This window comes from Rhinolophus sinicus, linkage group LG06 (assembly GCF_036562045.2).
Source record: "Rhinolophus sinicus isolate RSC01 linkage group LG06, ASM3656204v1, whole genome shotgun sequence".
Taxonomy (NCBI): domain Eukaryota; kingdom Metazoa; phylum Chordata; class Mammalia; order Chiroptera; family Rhinolophidae; genus Rhinolophus; species Rhinolophus sinicus.
In genome coordinates this window covers 144,781,545-144,805,995 of record NC_133756.1, presented here as the reverse complement: position 1 = coordinate 144,805,995, position 24,451 = coordinate 144,781,545, and the positions used below count along the sequence as shown (strand labels likewise).

Genomic DNA, 24,451 nt, shown 5'->3' with positions numbered 1-24,451 from the left:
TGGTAACCTGGATTATATGTGTATGTAAAAATTAACTGAGCTTACCCTTTGTGCAAGTAATACCTTGATAAAAAAACAATTAAACAGAAAAAGAGAGTATTAGACTGTATAAACATGAATCCACTTTAGATACACTGCAGAGAAACTGCATACTATCTACAATAAAAACAATCATAAAAGTTATCAGAGGGAAAAAATAGAGTACCTCAATGGAATGACAGACTGAGAGCACACTTCCTAGCAGCTGCAAAGAGGTCAGAAGACAATGGAGTACTATCTTCAAAAAGCTGAGGAAAAAAGAACTGTCGAGAATTTTGTATGTAGCCCAACTATCAGTTAAGAATGAAGGAAAAGTATTATTTAGACATATAAAGGCTAAGAAATTTACCACCTATTGATGAATTATTACAAAATGGAGTTCATCAAGAAGAAAAGTGAACAGAGAGGCAACCCCTGGGCTACAGGAAACAAATTACCACAGAAATTGATAAAAATGTTAATTATTAATCATTTGCAAGGTCATTTCTGAGTGTTTAAAAAGGTGTGAAACTCAAACTGTAAGAAAGAATAAGATGAATAAGGGAATGTTTAGGTGATAGTTAAAGAATGCTAAGAATTTGATATAAGAGGAAAAAATACTGAATAACTCAACTTCACTGGCAAAATTTAATTAAATATGTGTCTTAAAAACTTAATGGTATACACCAAAAATATAATAGAAATATAATCTACAGTGATCAAAAAAGCTGAGGAAACAGAAAATAACAAAAACGATTGTTCAATTAAAGGCAGACACATGAATAGAAAAAAAACAACAAATAAAAACAGAAAAAATGGTAGATGTAAGCCCAAATATATCAGTAACTGCAATAAATATAAATGAATTAAAATCACCTACTGAAAGCAGAGATTATCAAAATGAATTAAAAAAATAAATAAAACCTGGGCAAACATGGCTTACCTAAAACAAAAACAGAACTAAAAGTAAGGACTAGGAAAATATGCAATATACAGATACACTCCCCCCCCACACACACACACCAAAAATAGCTGGGACAGCAATATTAATAGGCACATTCAACAAAAGAATGTAAAGGAAAATCTAAAACACTAAGATAACAAGTATGTTCCGAAAGTTCACTGAACAGAAACTACTTCATTGTATACCAAGACTTTCACATAGATGGTTGTAGTGTATTTTTAGTTACAACACTTCACAACCACCAATATACACTGTTTTAATGAAATAAACAAACTTACCTGTTAGATGGTATCTAGTGAACGTCTAAAAAGGTGGTTAGTCTAACCCTGAAGAGATTTTTCTGGTCAACAAATATTTATTTGAAAACGAATTAGGACACTGAGGATACAGAAGTGTGTGTGTGGGTGGGGGGTGGTGGGGTGCGGTAGTTAAGATTTCTGACCTCAGGAAGCTTGCTTACTTTCTGGTGACAATTGGAAATTGCAGGAGGATTAGGTGAAGTCAAGACGCTATGAAAATATTCAGAGGGGCATCTAATTCAGTTTTGGGAAGGTGAAAGAAGGCGTCCTAAAAGCAAATGACATGGAATCTGATCCTGAAAAGATGAGGAGGAGACGATGAAGGGAAGGGGCAGTGACCCAGGCAGAAGGTACAACATACCCAAAGCCCTGGGGGCCAAAGAGAACAGGAAACTTTGGAGGATCTCGCTGAGAGAAGGGATGAGAGATCAGGATGATGAGATCAGACCAAACAGGACCGTTGTATGTCATCCAGAGAAAGCTACAGTGCCAGGTTACATAAGCTTACATCTTTCTTTATATGACAGATGTTTTAGTAGTTGAAATAGATTGTATTTCAAAAAGGAAAAAAAAAAATCACACCCTTATATGTTTCTGCTGTAACCATGGGGAAAAAAACAATTGAACTAGGCAACCTAGCCATCAAATACTTCTTCCAGACATCTAGAAAAGAAATTCTGGCCATACGAAAACAGAAAATGTTTTATCACTTGTGCTCGCCTACTTCAAATTCCAAATATCCTGTAAGAACCACCCACAGGCTCTACTTCAGCCACAGATCAATGCAGATCATTCTGTTCCTATTCCTGAATTCCTACAGTAGTTGTAATTTATTTGCAATGAATCAGAATTGCATTATTAGATGTTATGTTGCCATTATTAATTACGTTTTTAAAATTGGGTTTCCCTCTATTTACAAGAATATGAGCTTCTCCACAATAGGAATAGGACGTCTTAAGTGTTTTATATTCTACCTCATTACCCAGGATTCCAGCTAGCACCTCACACATAATGAGTATGAGATTAAAACCCCTCAGAAAAAAATTGCAATAATTTCACACATCCTCATCTCCTTATAAGGTATACATCAAACTGTCCTTTTGCTTCTAACATTTGGTTGGTAGCATGCTAACATTTAAAAACTTAGATTATTTCCTCTTTATTTTAATTGTATGTGCATAATCTATTCACATAACAGACATATATATCACCTATATGAAAACAGAGAGAATGGAAAGAAAAACAGGGTAGGATCTATTGTGTGGTGAACTTTCCCAAGGAACCACAGCCAAGTTTAAAACGCCGTATTATTATATAAGGGTACGTTACCCTTTATTTATCCCAAAACTCAGGTTCTATCAGTCAATTAATCAAACATAATGTGAATGCCAAAAAATTTTGAGAATAATGAGCCATGAAGATTGCAAATACACTCAGTTTCAGCCTTGATCAACAATTGAGCACTATAATTTAGAAAAACTGCAAAACAGAGTAGTTACAAGGAACTCTTCCAATTCAGACACAGGTTTGAGTCCAAGCTCTGACACTTACTAGTAATCCTGACCAAGTGACTTAATCCCTCTGATCCTCAGGAAGGTTCTGAATGTTCAGTGATATTAACAAAAAAACTCCAGGAACTGGAAAAGTTAGGTTAACCCTTCACATACATCTTCACATAATACTTTACAATATCTTTAGATAAAAATAAAATGTTAAGTATGTTACTGATTAAAAACCAAGACTCATTCTAGCTCCTTAGTTCATACTCTGTTATTTCAAGCAGATCATTCCATCAATATTAGTGTACAAGGTATTGTACTAAGGGCTGGGTATAAAAACAACAAGGTATGGTTCTGTCCGCAACGAGGGCATAGTCTAGAGAAGAAAACTGAGAAGTTGGGAAAGAGCATCATGGTCGGCGTGACGTGACAGACGGCTCCTCAGCACCACATTGATGGCTGACTGGTTGTAGAAAGAGATGGCAGCCTTGCAGTGTCCCTGTGCCATCTCCTCGTGGTGCAGCCGAGGTGGAGCGGGCCTGGAGCGAGAGTGCAGGCCCCATGAGGGGCCAGAGCAAAGGCTCGCCCAGGGGCCGCTCCCCAGCACTGAAGCCAGCATCATCATCCTGTTCCTTTGTCCCGATGGCTGGATATAGAGAAGCTTCACTTTCTCTTTTGAAATTCTGGGTATGAAGTACAGTCTTGATGAAACACAGTGAATGGTGATGTTTATGTTAGTAACTAAACACATCCTGTGGCTTTCGCAAAATAATTTTGTTCTGCCAAAAATTAAGAATAGAAGTCTTCTTTTAAAAGATATGTGTCAAATGTTATCTGAATACATTATCTGTCTTTGGAAGAAAAAAAACCAAAAAGGTGTGTGTGGTGGTAGTGGCGGCAGAGAGAGCTAGTTTTGATCTGTAAGATCAACCGAATCAGACCTACTTTAATGGTCATTAAAGAAAAAAATCTCCTTTTAGTGCTACGTCCAACCATAATGACAACCATGATTAGAGATAAAAATAATTCAATTGTTTATTCAACAAATTTATTAGCTGCCCCTACGTGAATGACAGTGTGTAACACGCTACAGCGAAAAACAATAAATAAATAAACTAATAAGACAGACCTGCCACAAGAAGTCCCTAACCTGACTGAAGGAGAGTACAAACAAGCAGCACCGCCAATTCCATCCACCCAGTGCCCACCGCAGTCTGGGAAGACAGACGGGGCCCCAGACAGCACTTGCCAACTCCTTCCATTCTATCATACTCCCTATTCGCACGGTCCAGGACCCCTGGCTCCTAGCCCATCTGAGGGTCTACCTGGGGCGCTGACGGCAGGAGTAGTAGTTTGAGAAGGAGACTGCTAGGAAAGCTAAGCTCCCTACATCCTTCTGACCTTATGTTTTATGGCGTTGTCCATTGCTAGTACAAGACACACGTGGCAAGTGGTGACTGGACTGGACAAGCAAACACAGAATGTTTCCATCACCACAGAAAGTTCTGTGGAATAACAGTGAAATCTAGAATTCCACTCAGCAATTCCAAAATTCTGACATAACAGAAATACTAACAATAAATGTAAAGAAAGCATAATGATGGAATGCTACTTAGCAATAAAAGGAATGAACTGCTGATACATGCTACAGCATGGAAGACCTCAAAACCATGCTCAACGGAGGACGCCAATCACAAAGGCTACAAACCATATGATTCTATTTATATGAAACATCCAGAAAAGGCAAAATTTTAGAGACAAAAAGTAGATCAGGGCTGTTTAGGGTTAGTGATGCAAGAAGAACGTGACTGCAACCAGGTCCCACGTATATGTTGGGGTGATAGAAACAGTCTAAAAGTAGATTGTGGTGATGGTGGCAAAATACTATACACTTACTAAGTAACTGAATTGTGCACTTAAAATAGGTAAATGTTATGTAAATTATACCTCAATAAAGATGTCAAAATAATATACTGAAAAAAGTTGGTATTTGTGAAATGCCCATTTCAAAAATTTTCCCTTTCAGCACCATTAACATGTTATACAAATCCCCCAAAATAGCAGAAACCAAAGCCTCTTCTACAGTAGATGCCACAGACCCATGTACCTCTAGTGCACCTAGTGATAACACCTCAGTGATAAGACTCCTTCAGACAGTTTTACTTCAGAATTTTGTACACTCTATTACAGTCTAAGACTTACACAAAACTATTTGAAGTATTCAAAATTCCCAGTCACATGACAGAAGGAATACTACATAAAATGACAGTAGGAGTAACACCACGGGTAGCAGCAGCAAACATCACTGATGTAGCACCTACTCTGTGTGTTCCAGACACTGTGTGTGTGTGTGTACCTCACATAACTATATCAGCCTCATTCGGTTCCAGTTTTTCGTGATAGGCTCTTAAGTCTCTCAAGAAAGAAAACGATGTTTTTCATTGTTCTCTCACAAAAGGGGCAACAAGAATATTTTCTTCCTTTTTGCTATTTTAACAAATTTGACCTTCCAAACGATGAAAAAAAAAAAAAATACACTAAAAAAAAAAAAAAAAAAAAAAAAACAACACCCCCCCCCCCCCCCAAACATAAAATAAAGAAATGGAATTATATATATATCATATCACAATTCAAAAGAAAGTGTGTGTGTGTGTCAGCACTTTTGTTGTGTGTGTGTTACTATTGTATGATATATATTCTTTACTTAATCCTCAGACTGAAATTAAGTATTCTGATACTCATTACAAAACTACTTTTCTTTCATTCATTAGAAAAACAAAGATGGGGATACTATATTATATATATATTATGTTTCCGAAAAAAAAAAAAAAAAAAAAAAAATGATATTTTAGAATTCTAAAGCCATAATATATATATATATTAGAGCTCATCTCATTCCTCATCTTTTCATTTCAAAAAGTAAAATGAAAACCAAAAAACAAACCGTGATTGCTAGGCCAGAGTTCTTTTTTCTGCACCCTTTTTTGCCTTGGCTTACACACACACACACACACACACACACACACACACACACGTAGTAGTAGTTGTGAATTACAGTCTCAGACTTTCAAGAAAACTTGAAGACCGAACTGCTATCCATTAAAGGTTATCAGATTAGCCTTTGCTTAAAAACAAAAAAAATTAGATTTTAGATTAGATACAACACTTTTCTTTTCAAAAAAAAAAATCCTCAATCTGTTCAATTCTAAAACTCTCTTTGATGATGATATATATATATTATAAAAGATAAAAAAAAAAAAAAAAAAAAAAAAAAAATAATAAAAAAAAAAAAAAAAAAAAAAAAAAAATTTTTATAATATATATATATATGATATGAATATAGAAATTTATTATAAATAATAAATAAACAAACATACTACATATATACCATGATAGATATAATAAAAAAAAAAAAAAAAAAATGAAGTTAAATATTTATAATTAAATCATATAAAAAAAGGAAAAAAAAAAAAAAAAAGCCAGAGAATTAAGATTAAGATTTTTTTCATTTTGCTCTCAAACAAAAACAAACACAAAACAAACACCACACAGAACAGAACACACACAAACAAAAAAAACAAACTCCATGGGCTTCATGCTCCCTGGGCTTTGGCCCTGGCCCTATATATATAGATATAATATAAAAAAAAAAAAAAAAAAAAAAAATGAAATGAATGACTTGCTCTTTTGCACACCTTCTCTTTACTCTACCTACTCTCCATATTCTAATGGGTGTGAATAACTTATCAGAGTGCCAGTATGAGAGAGAGAAAAAAAAAAAAAAAAAAAAAAAAATTCTCTTCTCAAAGTGCGAAGAAATTTAATCTTTTTATAATAACCCTGCAAGGGTGTTCTGTGTCTGAATTATTATTTAATGACACCAACACTCTATCAGACTGAATATAGACACAGCCAGAGTTCTGTAATTTTTCAGGAAAAAGAAACTTAAAAATAGATTTCAATTGATTACATTATTTATAAAGGTGAAACTTTCTTAGATACTGATAATTATTTTAAAATATGGCAACAGCCACGTAGAGCCAATTACTCAAAGTGCTTCCTAATGAAGCACTGGCCCTTTCATTTACATGATCTATGTCTTTCTTAAATTCTAGAAAGTTCTCTGCTATTTGTTCTTTGAATATTATATCTCTTCCTCATTCCCCTGTTTTCTTCCTGGAATTCCTCTTATTGGAGTATTGATCGACTCCTATTTTATTCTTCATGTCTCAACTTCCCTTTCATTCCTTTCTACTGCATCCTCGCTCTGTGCTGCATACAAACTAATTTTGTCAGGTTGGTCTTCAGTTCACAAGTTCTTTGGTCATGCATGTTTAATCACACTTTAATTCAATGTTGAGGTTTTGTTTTTTAATTTTAGAGACAATGTTTTTCATTTTAAAAATTCTATCTGTCCCTTTCAAATCTGCCTAGACTTTTTAAACAGTGTTTGTCTTTGTCCATATTTTCAAGTCCTTCTCTTACATGTTTAATCATTTCAAACACACATTTTTATGTAGCTAGTAATTCTAACTGAAGTTCTCGGAGGTCTAGTTCTGCTGCTTGTTATACCTAATGACTTTTGCCAGTACAACATTGAGATAAAATTCTCAGAAGTAGACCTACCTGGCCAAAGGGTAAATACAATTTGTCTAGATATTGACACATTCTCTTCCCCAGGATTTACAGCACTCTGCATTTCCTCCAGCAACGTCTGAGAGTGTTCACTGCCCCTTCATTCCCTCCACAGCCTCATCAATTGAATACCTTGTCAAACTTTTTAATGTCTGTCAATATGATTGGTAAGAAATGCTATCTCATTTTAGTATTTGTTTGCATATGTCTTATCAGTAGGAAGACTAAGTATCTTTTCGTATGTTTAAAGGCAATTTGAAATTCCTTTTATGAAAACCATTTGTTCGTGCATCTTTCCCATTTTCCTATTGAGTTGACAGTTTTCTTATTCTCTAAATTTTATTAATCCTTTGTGATAAAAATTGCAAATACCCTTTTCTAATTTGTCACTTGTTTTCTCACTTTACTTATTGTGTTTTTAGCCATACAAAAGTTATTTTTATCATTAAGTTTATCAACATTTCCCTTATTGCATTTGGATTTTGAGCTGTAGTTCAGGTTTTTATTTCACTTTCAGGTTCAGAGAAATTCACCATTTTTCCCCCTAAGACTTGTATGATGGTTTCATTTTTGTACATTAAGTGTCTGATTCATTTGCAATTTTTCCTTGGCATAGTATAAAGAATAAATCTAATATTGTCTTCCTTCATTATACACAAAATACCCATTTGCAACTATTTCTTTCCTCATTTCTATTCGGCTCTATTATTCTGTCTTAAGTACCAATACCACAGTTTTAATTATGGGGGCTTAAAAGCATGTTTCAGTATCTAGTAGAGCTACAACCTTCTTCCACTGCTCTTTCTTCAAGAGTTTTCCTTATTATTCTTACTTATTTGTTCTTTCCAATGAAATTTATAATCAACTTGCCTAACTCTAGGAAACACACACACACACACACACACACACACACACACACACTCATCGTAAAGCTATAAATGAACTTAAGAGGATCGACATGATTTTGAAACTAGAAGTTAAGTATAAGGACTAGAATTTGGAAAAAAGACCCTTAAAATATTGTACCATTCTCTGCTTGTGACAAGTTACAGGCTGAATGCAGAAAACCTTTGCTACATTACCATGGGAAATTTTTGTTTAAACAAACTTAGATTAACTAGCAGAGGAACCCAATTTATTTCACTTATCATGTATTACATAACTGATTAGAAAAAAACCTAAAATGATCAAATAACACAAGACATTAGTAATGTACTTGCTCACCTTCCTTTTTCAGCCATTTCACAATGTTCCCCTCTTCCATTGTCGGAGACAGTGATGGCATTAGTATCTTAATAGGATCAGCTGAAATTGAAAAATGGAAAAATTAGCCACACAAAAAATGCAACTCACAAGGCATCAATAAAAAAAATTCAAGTAAATTAATACCAAATTCAATTTGAGAAAAATCATATTTTCAAAGTCGGAAAAAACTCCCAATTGGTCAAATTAAGTGCCCAGTAAATAGTATGGAACATAAAATTCTCAACTTTATAAAAATAAGCTTTTTTGGAATTCTTTCAACTCCTTTCTCATAGTTCCCCAGTCCTCTGTGCAAATTTTCAAGCCAGGTGTTTACAAAATTAAAAAAAAAAAAAAGTTGATTTATGTTTCATCTTCTCTTTCCCTTTTTGTCACTGCAGAAATATATTTACAAGTAAATTGATCAAAGAAAAAGACAAATAAGAAAAAAAAGGAAAATACTATGGCTGGGATAGCCTACAACAGAGTAATCACAATTAAGACGTTAAGAAATTGGTTGTGTTTTTATTTTCCTCTAATATTATAATCAAAGGTTCTTGCTGGTAAATGTGAAAGATGAAAGGAAAGGTTTGTCTTGTCAAGGGTGATCAGGCAAGCGAACGAAAGTGGTTAAATTAATCTCAGATCGTGTTCCATACCACAATTTAACCGGGGATCCAAAAAGATAAGACTCAAACCAGTGTGACCTCTCAATGAAGCACATCTACGTTTTCCTTAGATATCAAAAAAGACGATGCTCTATATATTTGGCCAGATATGCTTCCAATAGTCACCTACTGTACCTAGGACCATATTCAAGGAGTACACAGTGTTAGATTACAAGTTATGTAAAGTTCACACTAGTAAAATAGTTAACAGCACCTTCCAGCTCTATGAGTAACCATGGTAACAAATTACATTCCATGGAATCTTCCAAAGAACCTATTCTAACCTATTAATTATTCAACTATCTGACCCCCAAAAGCAAAACATGACTGTATATCTAACGTATTTTAAATGTGGAAGAAGACAGAATGGTTTTGGTTTTTTTCCCATTGACGTTTAAGGGTCAGAAGCAAGGGTACTGAACACTAATATTAAATGAGGTTAACTATTTCCTTTGGGAAACTGAACTAATTATACTGTAATTTCAAATGGAGAGTTCCTATGGCTTCATGATTAAAGGCGTTCCATCTCTGAAGCATTTGGAAGGAGGCTTCTGTCCTTTTTCTCTTTTTCACTCTCTCCTCCGTAAAGGACTGTGAAAAGGACCAGAGCATATACCTGCCTCAGCCTTTTCCTCATTTTCTTTAAGAACTGCATAAACTGTAGGTAACCTGCAGTTTCCTTTCAGCTCCTCCATGTACTAGGAGTAAACAGACCTGCCTTTCAAAGGCAGATAACAAGACCACCTTTCTGTCCATCAGGACCCACTGGGTGAGGAAGCAACTCAGGTATGTGTGTTTGCTTTATACACACAAACTCTCCCTCTCAAACAAAAGCCCGAAGTCTAAACATGGACTTGTACTGGCAAGTTCAACAACGGAACGCCACAGATCTAAGTCACATTCTCCAACCCAATAAAACCTTCAGCATTACAACTGTTACTTTTGATCTCTATGAGCTTTTTTTCGCCTCTCTCAACTGGCCCCAAACTCTAAGGAGAGAAAAGGAGAATCATCATTCCTAATAGCCCAACAATCATAGAGCCCAGACCAAACTCCAAGTCAACATGCCCATTTCCTCGATGAGAAAACTATAATCCAGACAAGGGATAGGAGGCTGTCCTCTATTACATTATACACCTCCCATCATTAACTACAATAAAGACCATCAACTCATCGCTGGTTATTTTTAGCACACTCACCCAGAAATTCAGACACAGCAAACCAGACAGATCAAATACATGTGTGCATTCTTCTTATGTCCAATCAAACATCCTAATAAACCCTCTCCCTACCTTGGGCATAAAGAATTCCTGCACTAAGAAACCACTCTTCCTACTGACAATGAATATTCTGAATGTAGAAGAGGACAGGTCACCTTTAAGTGCATTATATCTTGGAAATAAGAGAGAGAAAAGAAATAGCCACAGTGAGTTTCCTAACTCCTGATTTATTATTAAAGCACAGTTAGCTCAGAAGAGACTGAAGAACCTGGGCATTATGTCTCTCAGTAACTTTTATTCAAACAGTTTCATTTCATGTCAAGCGCCCTCTAGTTGAAAAGCAAATTATGACTAGAATTCTTATAGCTTTAAAAAATCTTTTTTTTTTCCTTAGCAAAGTAAGTCCCCATGGACTAAAAGAGGCACAATAAGATACTGAATGGGTAGAAAATAACGCAGACTACAATGCACATTGTTGTCTATAAAACACTGGAGCACTAAATTCTGGAGTGAATTAGAATTAGGCAGATGCGCTTAGGGAAAACACACACACAGGCAAACTTATATTGTGACATTAGCAATGCATGTCCAAATCTTTACAAACCATAACAAGCCTAAGCTTAACTGCAAGAATTCTTAAAAAGTGCTCAAAGCTTGATACAGTCAATATGTTTGGAAATAATAAAATGAGCTTTCTAATCCCCTATATTATTTATGTATCTAGTATCTAGTACCTTTTTCATTTTCACATGGTTTGTTAAAGAAGACAAATAAAAACATTTGCCTAATGAATGCAGAGCCAGCTTAAGCTTCAGCATTTAATTTTTTAAAGCTTACAGTGACCAAAAAAAAAAAAAAAAAAAAAAAAAAAAGCAAGCAAATAAATAAAAAACCTACAATCTAATCGCACCATGTAAGAGGCCAGCCTCTTCTCTTCTTGAAAAACACTGGTTACAAGTCCCAATATGTTGCTTCTATCATAAAGTGCAAGGTTGGCATTATGAGATAGAATAGTTCATAATCACATACATATTAAATTTATATCAAACAGCATTCCACTTCAAAGAAGCAAAATAAATGGACTTCAATGATTCTACGTCTAAATTCAACACATGACAAACATTAAATCAATTCTCTCAAAACAAAATCTGTCTTCAATATTTTTGCATCTTGGTTCTAGTTGCCAGGATACAATTCATATTTATTTTATAATTCTATCTGCTATTATAATCTCTCACCAATGAAACCTTCACATTTCCATTATTCTTGATATAAGGGCTACATTATAAAACTTTCGCATTTATTAAGTATTATTCTCCAAATTACCATCTCAAAAGCCTCAAAATTTTTCATATTTTAAAAATAAAAAGAACATAACCATTCCTCATACAGCTACTCTTCATGGATGAACTGAAATTGCTTCTCTGAATAATGACAATAAAATATAAAAATTGTGTAATAGATCACTATCCTTACTCTAAAACGAAGGTGACAAAAAACAAAGAAAGACATTTTGGACATCTCCATTATTCAGTACTATCTCTTGATTGATTATACTGGATTATTATAGAAAGTAAAATGTGAAATGTGTTTTCTGATGAACCAATCTATCCTGAGACTGTCATGCAAGAAAATAATATCAAACTATCAAACATAAGCATTAATTTATTAATAATATTTCATTCTAATATGTCCTCTTCTAACTGGAACGTTATACACATCTTTTTCAAATGCATTTTTTCCAGTGGAAAATTAATTATACAAGCATAATATCAGCTTTGAGTGACAGGTCTGCACATAATTAATATCCGCCCTTTCCGGCTGCCATCAATTCTATTGAGATAGCGTGGGGTTTTCTAGACTCCTTGGAATTTTAACCTACACCTAATATTATTTAATTTCATTACAAATTAAATATACCTTCCCTTTTCATTTCAGTGAGCAGTACCTTCTACCTTTCTCCTGTCAAATCGAGGAGGCCTTGAAATGTGCACCGATTATATTTCCTACTAATAACTGGGCACAACTATAGATAAGAAAAAAGAAAATGTGTTTTTTTCCTCCACTGGTCATACAGTTTATTTCAATTAGTAAAAATACCCCATTTAGTAAAAATTACCCCAAATTTAGTCAGAATGTAACCCTTTTGTAGTCATTTTAGTGTTCTACTCCTTTCTATCAAGCTAACAAGCTATACTAATGGCTTATAAAGTCTGTCCTTCTGGAGCAGTTTAAAAAATATTTAAGATGACTAGGGTAATTACATTTCCAATTTATATTTAAACATACTGGTTTTAAAAGTAGAGTCTCACAAGTCATTTGAACTGTCGTAATCTTTTTTTTCCTCAATAGACTGACACAATAAATTAAAATTTTTGCTTAGCATATTGCTGCTTTACCTGCCATATTGGGCACACAAGCAATCTATCAATCGCTGAATTTTATAACAGTTTCTCTAAGCAATTCCTACATTCTTCAAATCTACTCTTCCAATCTTTCTACAGCATAATTCTGTTTTCAACATCAAATATAATACACTAACCCAATTCTAGTTTCTTGTTCCCTAAAGTATTTCTTTTATCCTAAGAGCAAAACACCTATACTTCAGCAAAACCAATTATATCAAAGCTTTAAATTGATGACCTATACATAAGTTCTAAAAGTTCTCCAGATTTAAAAAAAGATTATATAAGCAGGCAATATACAAATGCAGAACAAATTGTTGTGTGGCTAATATGAAGCAGATCTCAACTCCATTAAGCTGACTACAGTAATTAAGGGAATTCAGCAGTTTCACATATGGTACAGCTTGAGCGTCATGCTGTCGTCCCCCTATATGACTATAATCCAAACACAAAACTCATGAAGATAGATCAAATGAAGAAGGAAATTACCCAGTACTTTCTTAATGTGGCTCCCCGAACATTAATTTGCTTCTTCTCCAATAGGGAGAGATACTGCTCATTTAATCACCTCTCTTTTCAAGGCAAGAACTCATTAAATAAAATTGAACCTTTAAAACTTCTGTGCAAATAAAACAATCCTGCCACCTGCTGGCCGAATAAGTAAAGCGGAATGAAGTATACAGGTCATTTAAAAACCAACACCAGGGTACAGAATATTAACAATGCAGCTTTGAATCAAAGCAGCTAAAGCAATTTTTTTAATGGGTGCTTGTCACGTAAGTCTTCTTTGTTCAAATAGTTATTTTGGTGTGGTCCTGGTGCAAAAATACTTTGAAAATATCAATGGATGACAACAGAAAATGTATGCACAATAAATAGTCTGTGAGAATAGCATTTGTAAGTCTTGGCATGGTACAAACATATAAAAAGATACCCCACAAACAGTATATACGGCATAATCTAATTTCTACTTGCTTAGCTTGTACACACAAAAAGACTGAAAGGATATACTCCAAAATGACAATCGTAGTTATCTCTAGTTGGTGATGTTATAAGTGCTTTTCATTACTTTTGTTTCTTATAATCTACATGTTAATTTTCTACAATAAATTTACCCAGTTTTACTCTCTCTCCAAAACTTATCTAACACTATGTAAAAATGTGCTTTTGTTTTTGTTATTTTTAGACACACAGAGAGTAAAGAAGGGACAACGGCATACAATTTTGCAAACAGGAAAGTAAATAGATGAGTAATAATTGATTAATAAGATTCTAGAAAACCAGATCCAGTGCTGGGTAACAACCCCCCCTCGTTCAACAGAAGACTGAAAGACTGGAGATTTTTTTTTCTGGAGAGGGTAAGAGTGAGAACCTTTGGAATGGAGGTTCAGCCCACAGACCTGGGACATATGGGCAGTGCCAAATAGGTTAACTGAGAGATGACCTGATGTGACTGACAATACAGAAAATTGCGCTGAAAGCGATTAAATGGTGTGAGATGAACCAGCAGTCGTTACACAGAAAACCAAAGACAAAATTTAAAAGACAACAATGTCAGGAAAAGCAAAAATAAAGGAAACAATCATTATATGGGACAATGTATGACAATCCTCAGTTGTGTAGTATTTGTTTAGCGTCAACAATGAACTACAATGAATTTGGATTTAACTAAGAATTACAAAAGAACTACATTAGAAGAATGGGGGAGGGAAAACATGGGGAGTAGCACTGAATAAAACAGAAATAGAGAGAAGAGCAACCACCAGAAGAAACAAAACTTGTCGCTTCTAAGGAAGACGACGTCTGGGGAAGTAGGAAGAGACGGGGCACAGACCACTGTGCTAAGCCTTTTAGTACTTAAACCAGATGCATATATTACTGTGTTATAATATTTTATTGTTTAATAAAATGAGTAATTAAAAGAGAGAATTTAACAAGCAGCAGCATACCACAGTGATTTAGGTAACAGGCACTGGAGCCAAACTGGTTAGGTTCAAATTACAGACCACTACTTACAAGTTACTTAATCATGCTGTGCCTCAGTTGCCTGTTCTGTAAAATACAGCTTTGTGAGGATTAAATTAGGTAACACACGCAAAGTCTTTACCATGGGGCCTGGCAAAAGGAAGTCCGACTCAGACATGTTGGCTATTGATTGACAGGCAGCGCAGATATGGTTAAGAGGGTGGGCTTCTGAAGGCGGGCAGACAGTCGGCTGGGGGTATCACAATATCCTTCCTTACAATTCCTTCTTCCAGTAATGAGATGGGTTCACAGGTTCCTTTTAGCTTTTTAGCCCACTCTTCTCCGTTACCTAATTCAGCCTTGTTCTCGCAGCAAAAGGACACTAACTCATAACCTCTAGTTTAACTGTATTTCACATCTGAAAACCAAACTCTCGTAAAAATCACTGGCAGGCGTTTCAGTGGCCCACGGAAGTAAAACAAGCATTTTGGAAGTACTACCTTATACTAGTTTATAGTACCTCACAGTACCTCAGTACCACAGTACTGTGGTATTATGATAATACACTTCAATACCTAGTTAATGGGTTTGACGTTTGATAGCAATGGAAAACCATGAAAACATTTTTGAGCAAGTAAGAGAAATAACCACAATAGAAAACAGAACTTGTTTGCAGTTCCACATATATGGTTAATATTCAAAAGTCTATTTTGCACACCACCACCCCCAAAAAAAATTCACATGCTTTGACATGGTTGCAACTATAAACCTCACAGAAAAGCTAAAATAATGGGATTTTAAGGACCAAGTGATGATACCCATGAATGTTTCCTGTTCTCAATTAGACCATTTGTCCAAAGAGACGGAAAAGGCAGCTAGGGCCCAGATCCTTCTAATCAGCTGCCTTCATCCCAACAGTGTTGAGAGAGGAATGGAAGGGTTTTAAGGCAGGCTGTGGGCATTTCTGAAAGGACATTTAATGCACAGGAATAGAGTGAAGGAGGAGAAAGACAAGAACTGTTTGTTCATTTGCTCATTTATTCAACGAATATTTATTCAGTACCTAGCAAGTGTTAGGTAGGTGATCTTCTAGGGGGTGGAGATACCAAAAGGAAATCAAAACAGACAAAACCCCCACTTCTCATGAAGCTTACCTTCCCAAGTGGGGAGACAGAAAATAAATGTTTAGTGACGATATGAACTAAGAAAAGAAAGGAAGGTAAGGGGACAAAAATGACACTGCAGGAACTATTTTATCAGTTGATCAGAGAAGGCCTTCCCTGAAAAAAAAAAGTAGAGTTGAATGGAGGACACCATGCACATATCTGATGGAACAGCCTTGTAAAACAAAGAGTAGAGTGTGCTTGGTACGTTCAAAACACACGAAAGAGCCGGCAAGCTGGAGTGGAGTGAGTGAGGAGAGGCGCAGCGAGGGCTGAGGTCAGAGAGCTGGACGGCATTCGTATCATATTGCGCCTTGTGAACCACAGTAAGGACTTCAGACTTGATTCTGAGATTAATGAGAAGCTCTTGGAGGGTTTTCGGCAGTGACGTGATCTGACTTACAATTACAAGCAGCACTGAAAGCTGTGTGGGAAACAGTCGGTACAGGGCTGAGGGTGGTAGCAGCAATATCTAACAGGACACTCCCGCAATCATCTAGATTGGAGATGGTCGTAGCTTGGACCAGTTTAGTTGGTAGTGGTAGCCATAGTGAGGAGTGGTCAGATGACATTGAAAAGGTAGAGCTAGTAGGAATTTCTGATAGATTGGATGTGGCATATGAAAGTCAGGAGTCAAGGATGATTCTAGTTAGGAGTACAATTGAAAATCAAAATCAAAACTAGATGCCACAGTACCAAAAGGAAAATATTTCTCCCCATAAAAAGTGCCCAAAGAGCCTTATAAACTACAAAGATTCCTACTGAGCTACTCTAATGTAGACAGAAAAATCCGATTAAAAATCAGGTCCATTATAAAAACCCTGTGCTTACTCTTGTGCAAGACACTGAGCTAAGGATACAATCCAGGAAAATTACACTTGAGTCTTGCAAGAGTAGTTATACTCCCTCCCTTATCTCCCTTACCATGACGGTACTTAATCTGTATGACGGTACTTAATGGTTTTAGTGCTAAAATTGAGACAATAAGGTGTAATGACTGATGGGGGTTGGTCAGGTGGACATGGGAGGTCGCTCCTCAACCCTCCCCACATTAGGGTACGGGCTACCTCAGTAGGCTTCCTTGCCTATCAGTGGGCAGGGAATGGTCTAAAGGAGGTACAAGTAGCAGATGGTTTACTGGACTAGATGACCCATTATACTCCCATCATTCAGTATTCAACAAACATTACTGAACAGTGCACAAGACTAAAATCATCGCTTTTCTGAATCCACGTTGTCAGCTCTTCTGAATCCATGTTTCTGCTAAACCTCATGGATTGGCAAATAGTGCTGGTGAAAAACCAAGAAAACCTTTTTTAAAAAGTGAACTATTTATAAAGTCATAATGATTATTTACCAGAGCACGCACTTGAAGGGGAACAAAGTTTTGTCAACCTAAAGCTGCCTTTAGGACATTAATTTTAAGCTGCTTATTAAAAAATAAGACTCAGAAAGAACCTTTGATGCCCCCTGCCCCCTCTTCCTGCCTGAAAGATTCAGATAGAAAAAACCTGCTCCAGGAAAGACATCTTACTATATTCACCTTAGCCAATTCTGAATTAAGTGTGGTAGACGGGAGGCTGTAAAGCAGGGGCTTGTTAGCGAGATACCCCACGTGTCCCACTGTTTCTGAGGTGCCCAGCAAGAATGTTCCTGCTGTGTGTGTTGTGTTCTTCCTCAGCGACCTCTAAACGACCCATTCTTGCTTCTGAAATCTAACACCCAGTTCTCTACTTTTCTCTTTTGTCTAAAATGGCATATATACCCAGTGAAGCTTCACCGTCTTTGGAATTTTCATGCTTATGTGAATACCCCATGTGCATGTATTAATAATTTGATTTAAAAAAAAAAGGAGGCTTCCTTGTAGTTTGGCCTCAGGCTGGGCTCTGCCAATGGGCAGCATAAGCAGGAGGCTGAAGGGAGAGGGGAGTGAGCTTCAGAAGAGGAGTCTGCTTGCAATACCAGTCTTCCTGTTACTAAACTATAAAATTAAAATTCTACATGAATGCCAGTTTATTTTGTCATCTTGGAACAAAGGCAAAAAAAAAAAAAAAAATCACCCCTCCACTTAAGAGTCTAGCAAAAGTTTGGGAACATAAAAATTTTATCAAAGGCAAATGAAACTCAGAATACCAATAAGGCATATGTAAGAGTACATCATGTTAGAAACGTAGATAGGAGGCCATTAACATAGACTCTCACTCTCTTAAATGGTCCTGCCACCCTTTATACAGTCTAGAATTGTAGTATCTTAAATTGTTCTAAAATGATGATACCACGACTGTCACTAAAATACTCTTGTACTAAAACGTCTCATTTCATTAAAAAAAAAAAAAGGCGTTAAGTGTTCCCTTAGAATATACACACGGTGAACAAAACTTCAGCATGCTGACACTGTTTTGCTGCTGTCTACAACTAAGGTATCACTTGACATTAAACTGGACGGTGCTTAAGGAAACGGGCTTTGGTGTTAACGCAGACCCGGGTTGAAACTGGAGCTCTATCGTCAGAGCACAGCATGAGGGGTTGGGAGTATAAATGGGTTAATTCATGGGAAGTGCTGAGAAGGGCGCGTGGGACGTAGTGAGCTCTCAATAAATGTGTATTATTCCCAAACCCACTCCCCCGACTTCCTTCTTGCTCGCAGAGACCCAGTTTCGTTCAGCGGCACATGCTTCCTATGAATACGTGTTCTGCGTCAGTGACCCCACCGACCACACTAGTGTCTCAGTCTGCTCGGGCTGCTGCAACAAAAATACTTCAGACTGCTGGCTTATAAACATTTATTTCTCATAGTTCTGGAGGCTGAGAAGTCCAAGATCACGACGCTGGCAGATTTGGTGTGATGACTGATAGGGGCCCACTTCCTATTTCATAGATGGCACCTTCTCGCCCCACAGCAAGGTCTGGCTAGGGAACTCCGTGGCGTCTTTTTTATAAAGGCACTAATCCCATTCATGGGGGCTCCCCTCATGGCCTAAGTACCTCCCAGGGGCCCCCACCTCCTAATACCATCACACTGGGCATCAATTTCAACATTTGGGTTTGAGGGGGACACAAATATTCAGTCTAGTATGTAGTCCCTTGATTAGCAAAAGGTTAATCCACTCCAAGATATCCAACAAGGATACCTGGATATCATCAAGTGCATAGTAACAAAGCAGTCATTCACTTACGAACCTTGGGTAAAAAGCTGAACCTCACTCAGTCTTTCTTTCTTCACCTATAAAACACAAGCAACCCTTGCAGGGTTCTCATGATGATCAGAATTCATGCAAGTAAAGAATCTAAAATGAGGCCTGGCAAATAGTGAGTACTTGGAATGTCCCACTTTCATATACAGCATGAAATGTTTTAAAGCAATGCACATACGTACTAAGTACTTCCTGTAAACCAAATTTTATTAGTTGCTCATGCTGCCGCTTCTACTAGGATCTCACTTATCCCCTTCCTATTTCCCTTGCGTGGCCACACATCTCAACTACTGAGTAGCCTAGATCTGCTCTGCTTAGGTGATCAATCCTCCATTGTGCTTAGTCATTACTTACCCTAGAAACAAAATACTGTCCTACTTTAATCAGACTGTCATGGTATCAGACATGCCAATCACTGATTCCCAACTCATACTTCCTTTCTAAAGAAAATGTCCAAACTGCAGCCTTTGAAAGAATCAGCCCTGTGTCCTGCACAACGGATCTACATTGGGGCCATCAGCTTCTCTCTCCAGGGAATCTGGAATTAGATCACAGAAATGATAGTGCCCGCTTGAACTAAACTGAAATTGAATGGGGTAGAAGGGCCTGAGTCAGCATTAATGCAAGACAAGCTGACATTAAATAGAGAGCAAGAAAAGCTATGAGTAAGCAGATTGGCAAGTTTGGGGAGGAAAACAAAGTAAATGAGAGAAAAAGAAAGAAGACAATGGGAGTCCTAGAAGAAATGGATGAACTCATCAGCATAGATCCCCCATGGCGCAGCAGCACTTCACAGGTGGTGGTGTATCCTTCTAATAAATTCTCTTTTTACTTCAGCTAGTCTGTGTGTTTCTGTTTCCACAGTTAAAAGAGAACTCAAACAACAGTATCAGTCTTACCAGTACCAGCACAGAAGCACTTAATAAGGACCAGGCCTAAAATAGCATCCATGTTTTGGCAGAAAAACCATACTACCAACTCTTATCAAAGAAGTTGCCTCTTTGTTATAGAACAGCTGTGAAAACCCAGATGTCTACAGAGAGAAGTGGGCTAAGAGCATCTCAAGGATTTTATTTCATTAGATCCAGGCATGCTTTCTTTTCATATTAAATCTGTAAGAATGTTCTGCCTTTACATACACATAATATCTGTTCTCTGCCATTTTCCTGGTCTATCTTTTGTTTTGTGCTTTCAAAGAACAAAACAAGAGAAGACAATTAGAGGTGATGACATATACCAAGGCCCACTCAGCCATGCTGACTGAGAAGCAATAGAGTGCAGGAGACAGCGGTGAACTAGACAGCAATTTCCTCCCTAAGGAGAACAACCATTTCTCAGACTCAACCAACTTCCCCAGACAGGCCCTAACTTTGAATTTTCAAGAGAAGCTAAAAATCTAGATTTTTATGTAAAGTTCCTAGTTTCTAAATGTTGTCAATAAATTTAATGTTCTTCTAAACTGATGTAGGTCAGTTGATTGGCTGCCATTATGCAATCCTACTGTGGACCTCTGTGCCCTTTTATAACTTCCTAGATTTTTAGCATTCCTAGATTTGTCTATAACATGCAAGGTCTGTAATTATATATTAGGCAAAGCACAGCAGAGTTGAACCTCATTTACTTTTCTACTCACATTATTTTAAATTCAATATATTCTTCCTCAGAGACAACTTAAAACCAATATTATTAACATCTTATTAGTTATCAATTAATTAAATTCCGAACCATGCCATTTAGTCTGAAAGAGCAGCAATGGAAACTCTTCAAATTTAATTGCCTAGACTAGGTTGAAAAACTGTTTACAAATGTGCTGTCACTTATGTAAATACCACACCTGGCCTCTAGGCCTTTGTGTCTGCTATTCTTTTAGCCTGGAAGGACTGTGCCACCTCTTGGAAGCCTTCTTCTATACTCCTTTACCTGAACTTACCCCTCAGAGCTCATTGCAAACACTGCTGAAATCATGCCCTCATTGTGTATCTCCCTAAGCAGACTTATCTACATCTTGAAGATAAGACCTATACAGAATTTAGGACTGCATTTCCAGAAGCTATGTATGATTAAATGGGCCATCTGCCAGAATACAGAGAATCTGTTTCAGTCTGTAGGCCAACTAATTTCCAAGCAGGCTACCATGTAGCCTCATGTTCATTCCTTCACACAATGTCAGTAGAGTGGTGACTAACAGTAAGTCTCTGCCTTCTCAATAAGCATCTCAGTTGAAAGAATGAACACAAGTTAGGAATTTGTTAAACCAGATAAAAACTATATATATCATATATGTATATACCATATATACCATATATATGTATACATCTATATCTCACACACACACACACACACACACACCTCACAGAGGGTGCCAAAAAAATGTATACACATTTTCAGAAAGGAAAATACTATATTAAAATTGTAAATGTTATATATATACCAATAACAAAAGATGAATACAAGTCACGTTTGACTTCTGCAATTACAAGAGGTGCTCAAAGTGGTTACCATCAGCGTAATTTTAATAGTTTTCCCCTTTCTTAAAATGTGAATACATTTTTTTGGCACCCCTGGTATACATATATCCTCTTCCGTTCATTACCATTATAGCTGTGTGGCTTTGGGAGATCCACTTAAATTCTCTGGGCTTTTTAGTATTAATGTCCAGTAAAATGCAGCTAATGCCAACTTTACTAGGTTGTTGTGGGAAGAGAATAGGAGTGATAGGAAGTGCGAAGCCCATGGCATATGCCATAGCTCATAAAAATGATGCCAATAAACATCTATGGAAACCAAAACTCCAAGGGTACTTCCATCTGACAGATGTTTAAATTCTGGATAGATACATGGGGGAAAAAAAGGAAATAGTTCAATAATCGTACTTAATTCACATAATGTATAGATCACCAAATAATTGCTTAGTTTTATGAAACAATTTCTACCAAACTCAGGGAAAAATTAACAAACAGCATGTAAAGTCATGCTTTGTAAAACAAATAGCTCAAGCACAGCCACATGTATTCAGCAAGGCAAAATAAAAAACTTGTAGGTGAAAGTCAGGAGACAAATTTTGGCTCAGGATTAGGAAAAAATTCCAAAACTTCCAAATAATTTAGAGCTCCCTAACAACACACAGCTTCTGTGGTAGGCAGAATTAATGTCCACAACCCCCCGACCCCCAAAAGATGTCTAGGTCCTAACACCCAGAACCTGTGAATGTTATGTTACATAGCAAGATGCAAGTAAGGTTGCTAAACAGTTGACCTTGAGAATGGGGAGAGCATCCTGTTCTATCCAGGTGGGGCCTATGCAGTCTTTATATGTGAAAGAGGAAGGCACTAGGAAACTAATACAGCTTCATAGGGATGTAGTGTCCTCTCCCTCACGGATGATGTTCAAGCAGAGTTAGACAAATTATTCATCTTGTGTGTGATGGGGGCGGGGGGGGGGGTGGTGGTAGGTAAAATGTCATGATCCATCAGATAAGGATTGCTTAAGTGAGTTTCTAAAGACAGGAGTCCTTAAACTGGGTCTAAGGAAAACACCTGAACCTGCATGAACATTTTTGTGTGTAACCACATATGCCCCTTTCTCTGTAGGGGATCTAGAGCATTCAAATGATCTCAAAAGGATCTGTTGTACAAACAAGGTTAGAACACTCTTCCTAGATTATTTCCAACACTGAACTTTTACTATTCCATGATTTTCTAAGGCAGTGAGTCTCAAAGAGCAGCCCATCAAAAAACAACATAAAACATCAAAACTCATCTATGGCTGTCTGTAAAATGCAGATTGCTGAGCCCCACCCCAGACAGAATCTCTTGAGAGCTGTAGGAAAGTTCAATATTTCACAAACTGGGGAGGGAGGAAACAGAATGCTATAGACAGTTAAATAAATATTTACTGTTAGTTCCAAGTAGTATTTTATGAAACATTAATCTGAAAAAACTGAAATAAATTGTTTCTATCACCAAATCTTTAGAAATCACAGTGCATTCCTCTTGCACATAACTTTGTGTAACTTGTTTTTTTTCTGAGCCTCAGATAGCCCAGAATATGTAGGCAATGTTTACTACACATAATTTTCTAGATTAAAATTCATTCTGTGGACGGACAATGTATGACAGGTAATGAATGCATCACTTTAAAAAATATTAGCCCTATAATCCCACCCCATGTAAAGAAAAATATTGTATTACCGACTATAAAATACCGGAAGAATTGTTAATTGTGTCAGTATCATTACTAAAGGCCAATTTTCTATAGTAAACTTCATGGTATGATTCCCCTCCTAAATTTTCCTTCTTTCATGCTCATGTTTTGCCAGACCTGTCTGTGATGAGGTAGGCATTTACGAATTAAGTCCTTTATTAGTTGTCGGGCAAACAGAGTGGTCTAGAAGAGATCTTCCAATAGAGACAGGCCAAGAGAATGAATAATGACAGCTAAGAGTGGCTTTTAAATCTCAGCAACCTTGGGCAGCTTTTCCCCGACAGAGATGCTCGACAACCCTAAAGGGACCTGAGACGTGACGAAGAAGGTACCTGAGAGAAGGGCGTTAAGGACCTATCCCCGCACCTCACAAAAAATCCCAAATTCCAAGGCAAGGTCAAAGAAGCCATACAACCAGGGGGCCAGGGACGGAGTCAGACTCTCCCAGCGTCCAAGAAAGCCCTTGGCGGCATGCGCTTATCAGGCGACCAAGTCAGAGGACCGCTCCCCGAGGAAAGGCCAAGGGAACAGGGAGCAACGAGTACCTCCTCACCCAAACGCAGGACCTCAACAGAAAGACCCTGACCCAGGCCCACTGCTACAGAGAGAAGCTGAGCGAAGCCCGGTCACTCACCCCGCATCCACTGCGTGCTGTGAAACCATCTCCAACTAGCTCCGCGGCCAAAAGGAGCGCCCTTAACCAGCCCCAGGCCTCTCCCGCCGCCGAAGCCTAGGAGATAACGCAGCATCGGCAGGTCACAGCCCAGCCTCCAGGAGGCGGCCATCTTCCCAGCCTTCTTACCGGCTGTAGCAGAACAGCCCGATCTCTCTGTCAAGACCCCCCAAGCCCCGCCTCCCACCCGGTTGGCCACGCCCCATAGACGCCAGCCGCGCCTTTGAGTCTCCCAGTCACGAAGCCCCCCCCTAGCTCCGCCTCCAACCTCGTTGATCCCGCCTCCCGGTCTAGCGGCTGCGC

General features: G+C 37.3%; 1 protein-coding gene across 2 annotated transcripts in view; it reads right to left on the bottom strand.

Moving 5' to 3' along the window:
- PDHX (pyruvate dehydrogenase complex component X) overlaps positions 1 to 24,451 on the bottom strand; it is a 61,772-nt gene that overhangs the window by 36,936 nt on the left and 385 nt on the right. The window contains exons 1-2 of one of the 2 annotated variants that reach the window (XM_019738597.2): positions 24,110 to 24,342; positions 8,640 to 8,720 (exon numbers count right to left, since the gene is read on the bottom strand). In XM_019738597.2, coding sequence (XP_019594156.2) covers positions 8,640 to 8,720; positions 24,110 to 24,260 — 232 coding nt within the window. In that variant the 5' untranslated portion in view covers positions 24,261 to 24,342. Of the gene's footprint in view, positions 1 to 8,639; positions 8,721 to 24,109; positions 24,343 to 24,451 lie in introns of those variants that run through there. The other variant, XM_074336201.1, reaches the window with a different exon arrangement.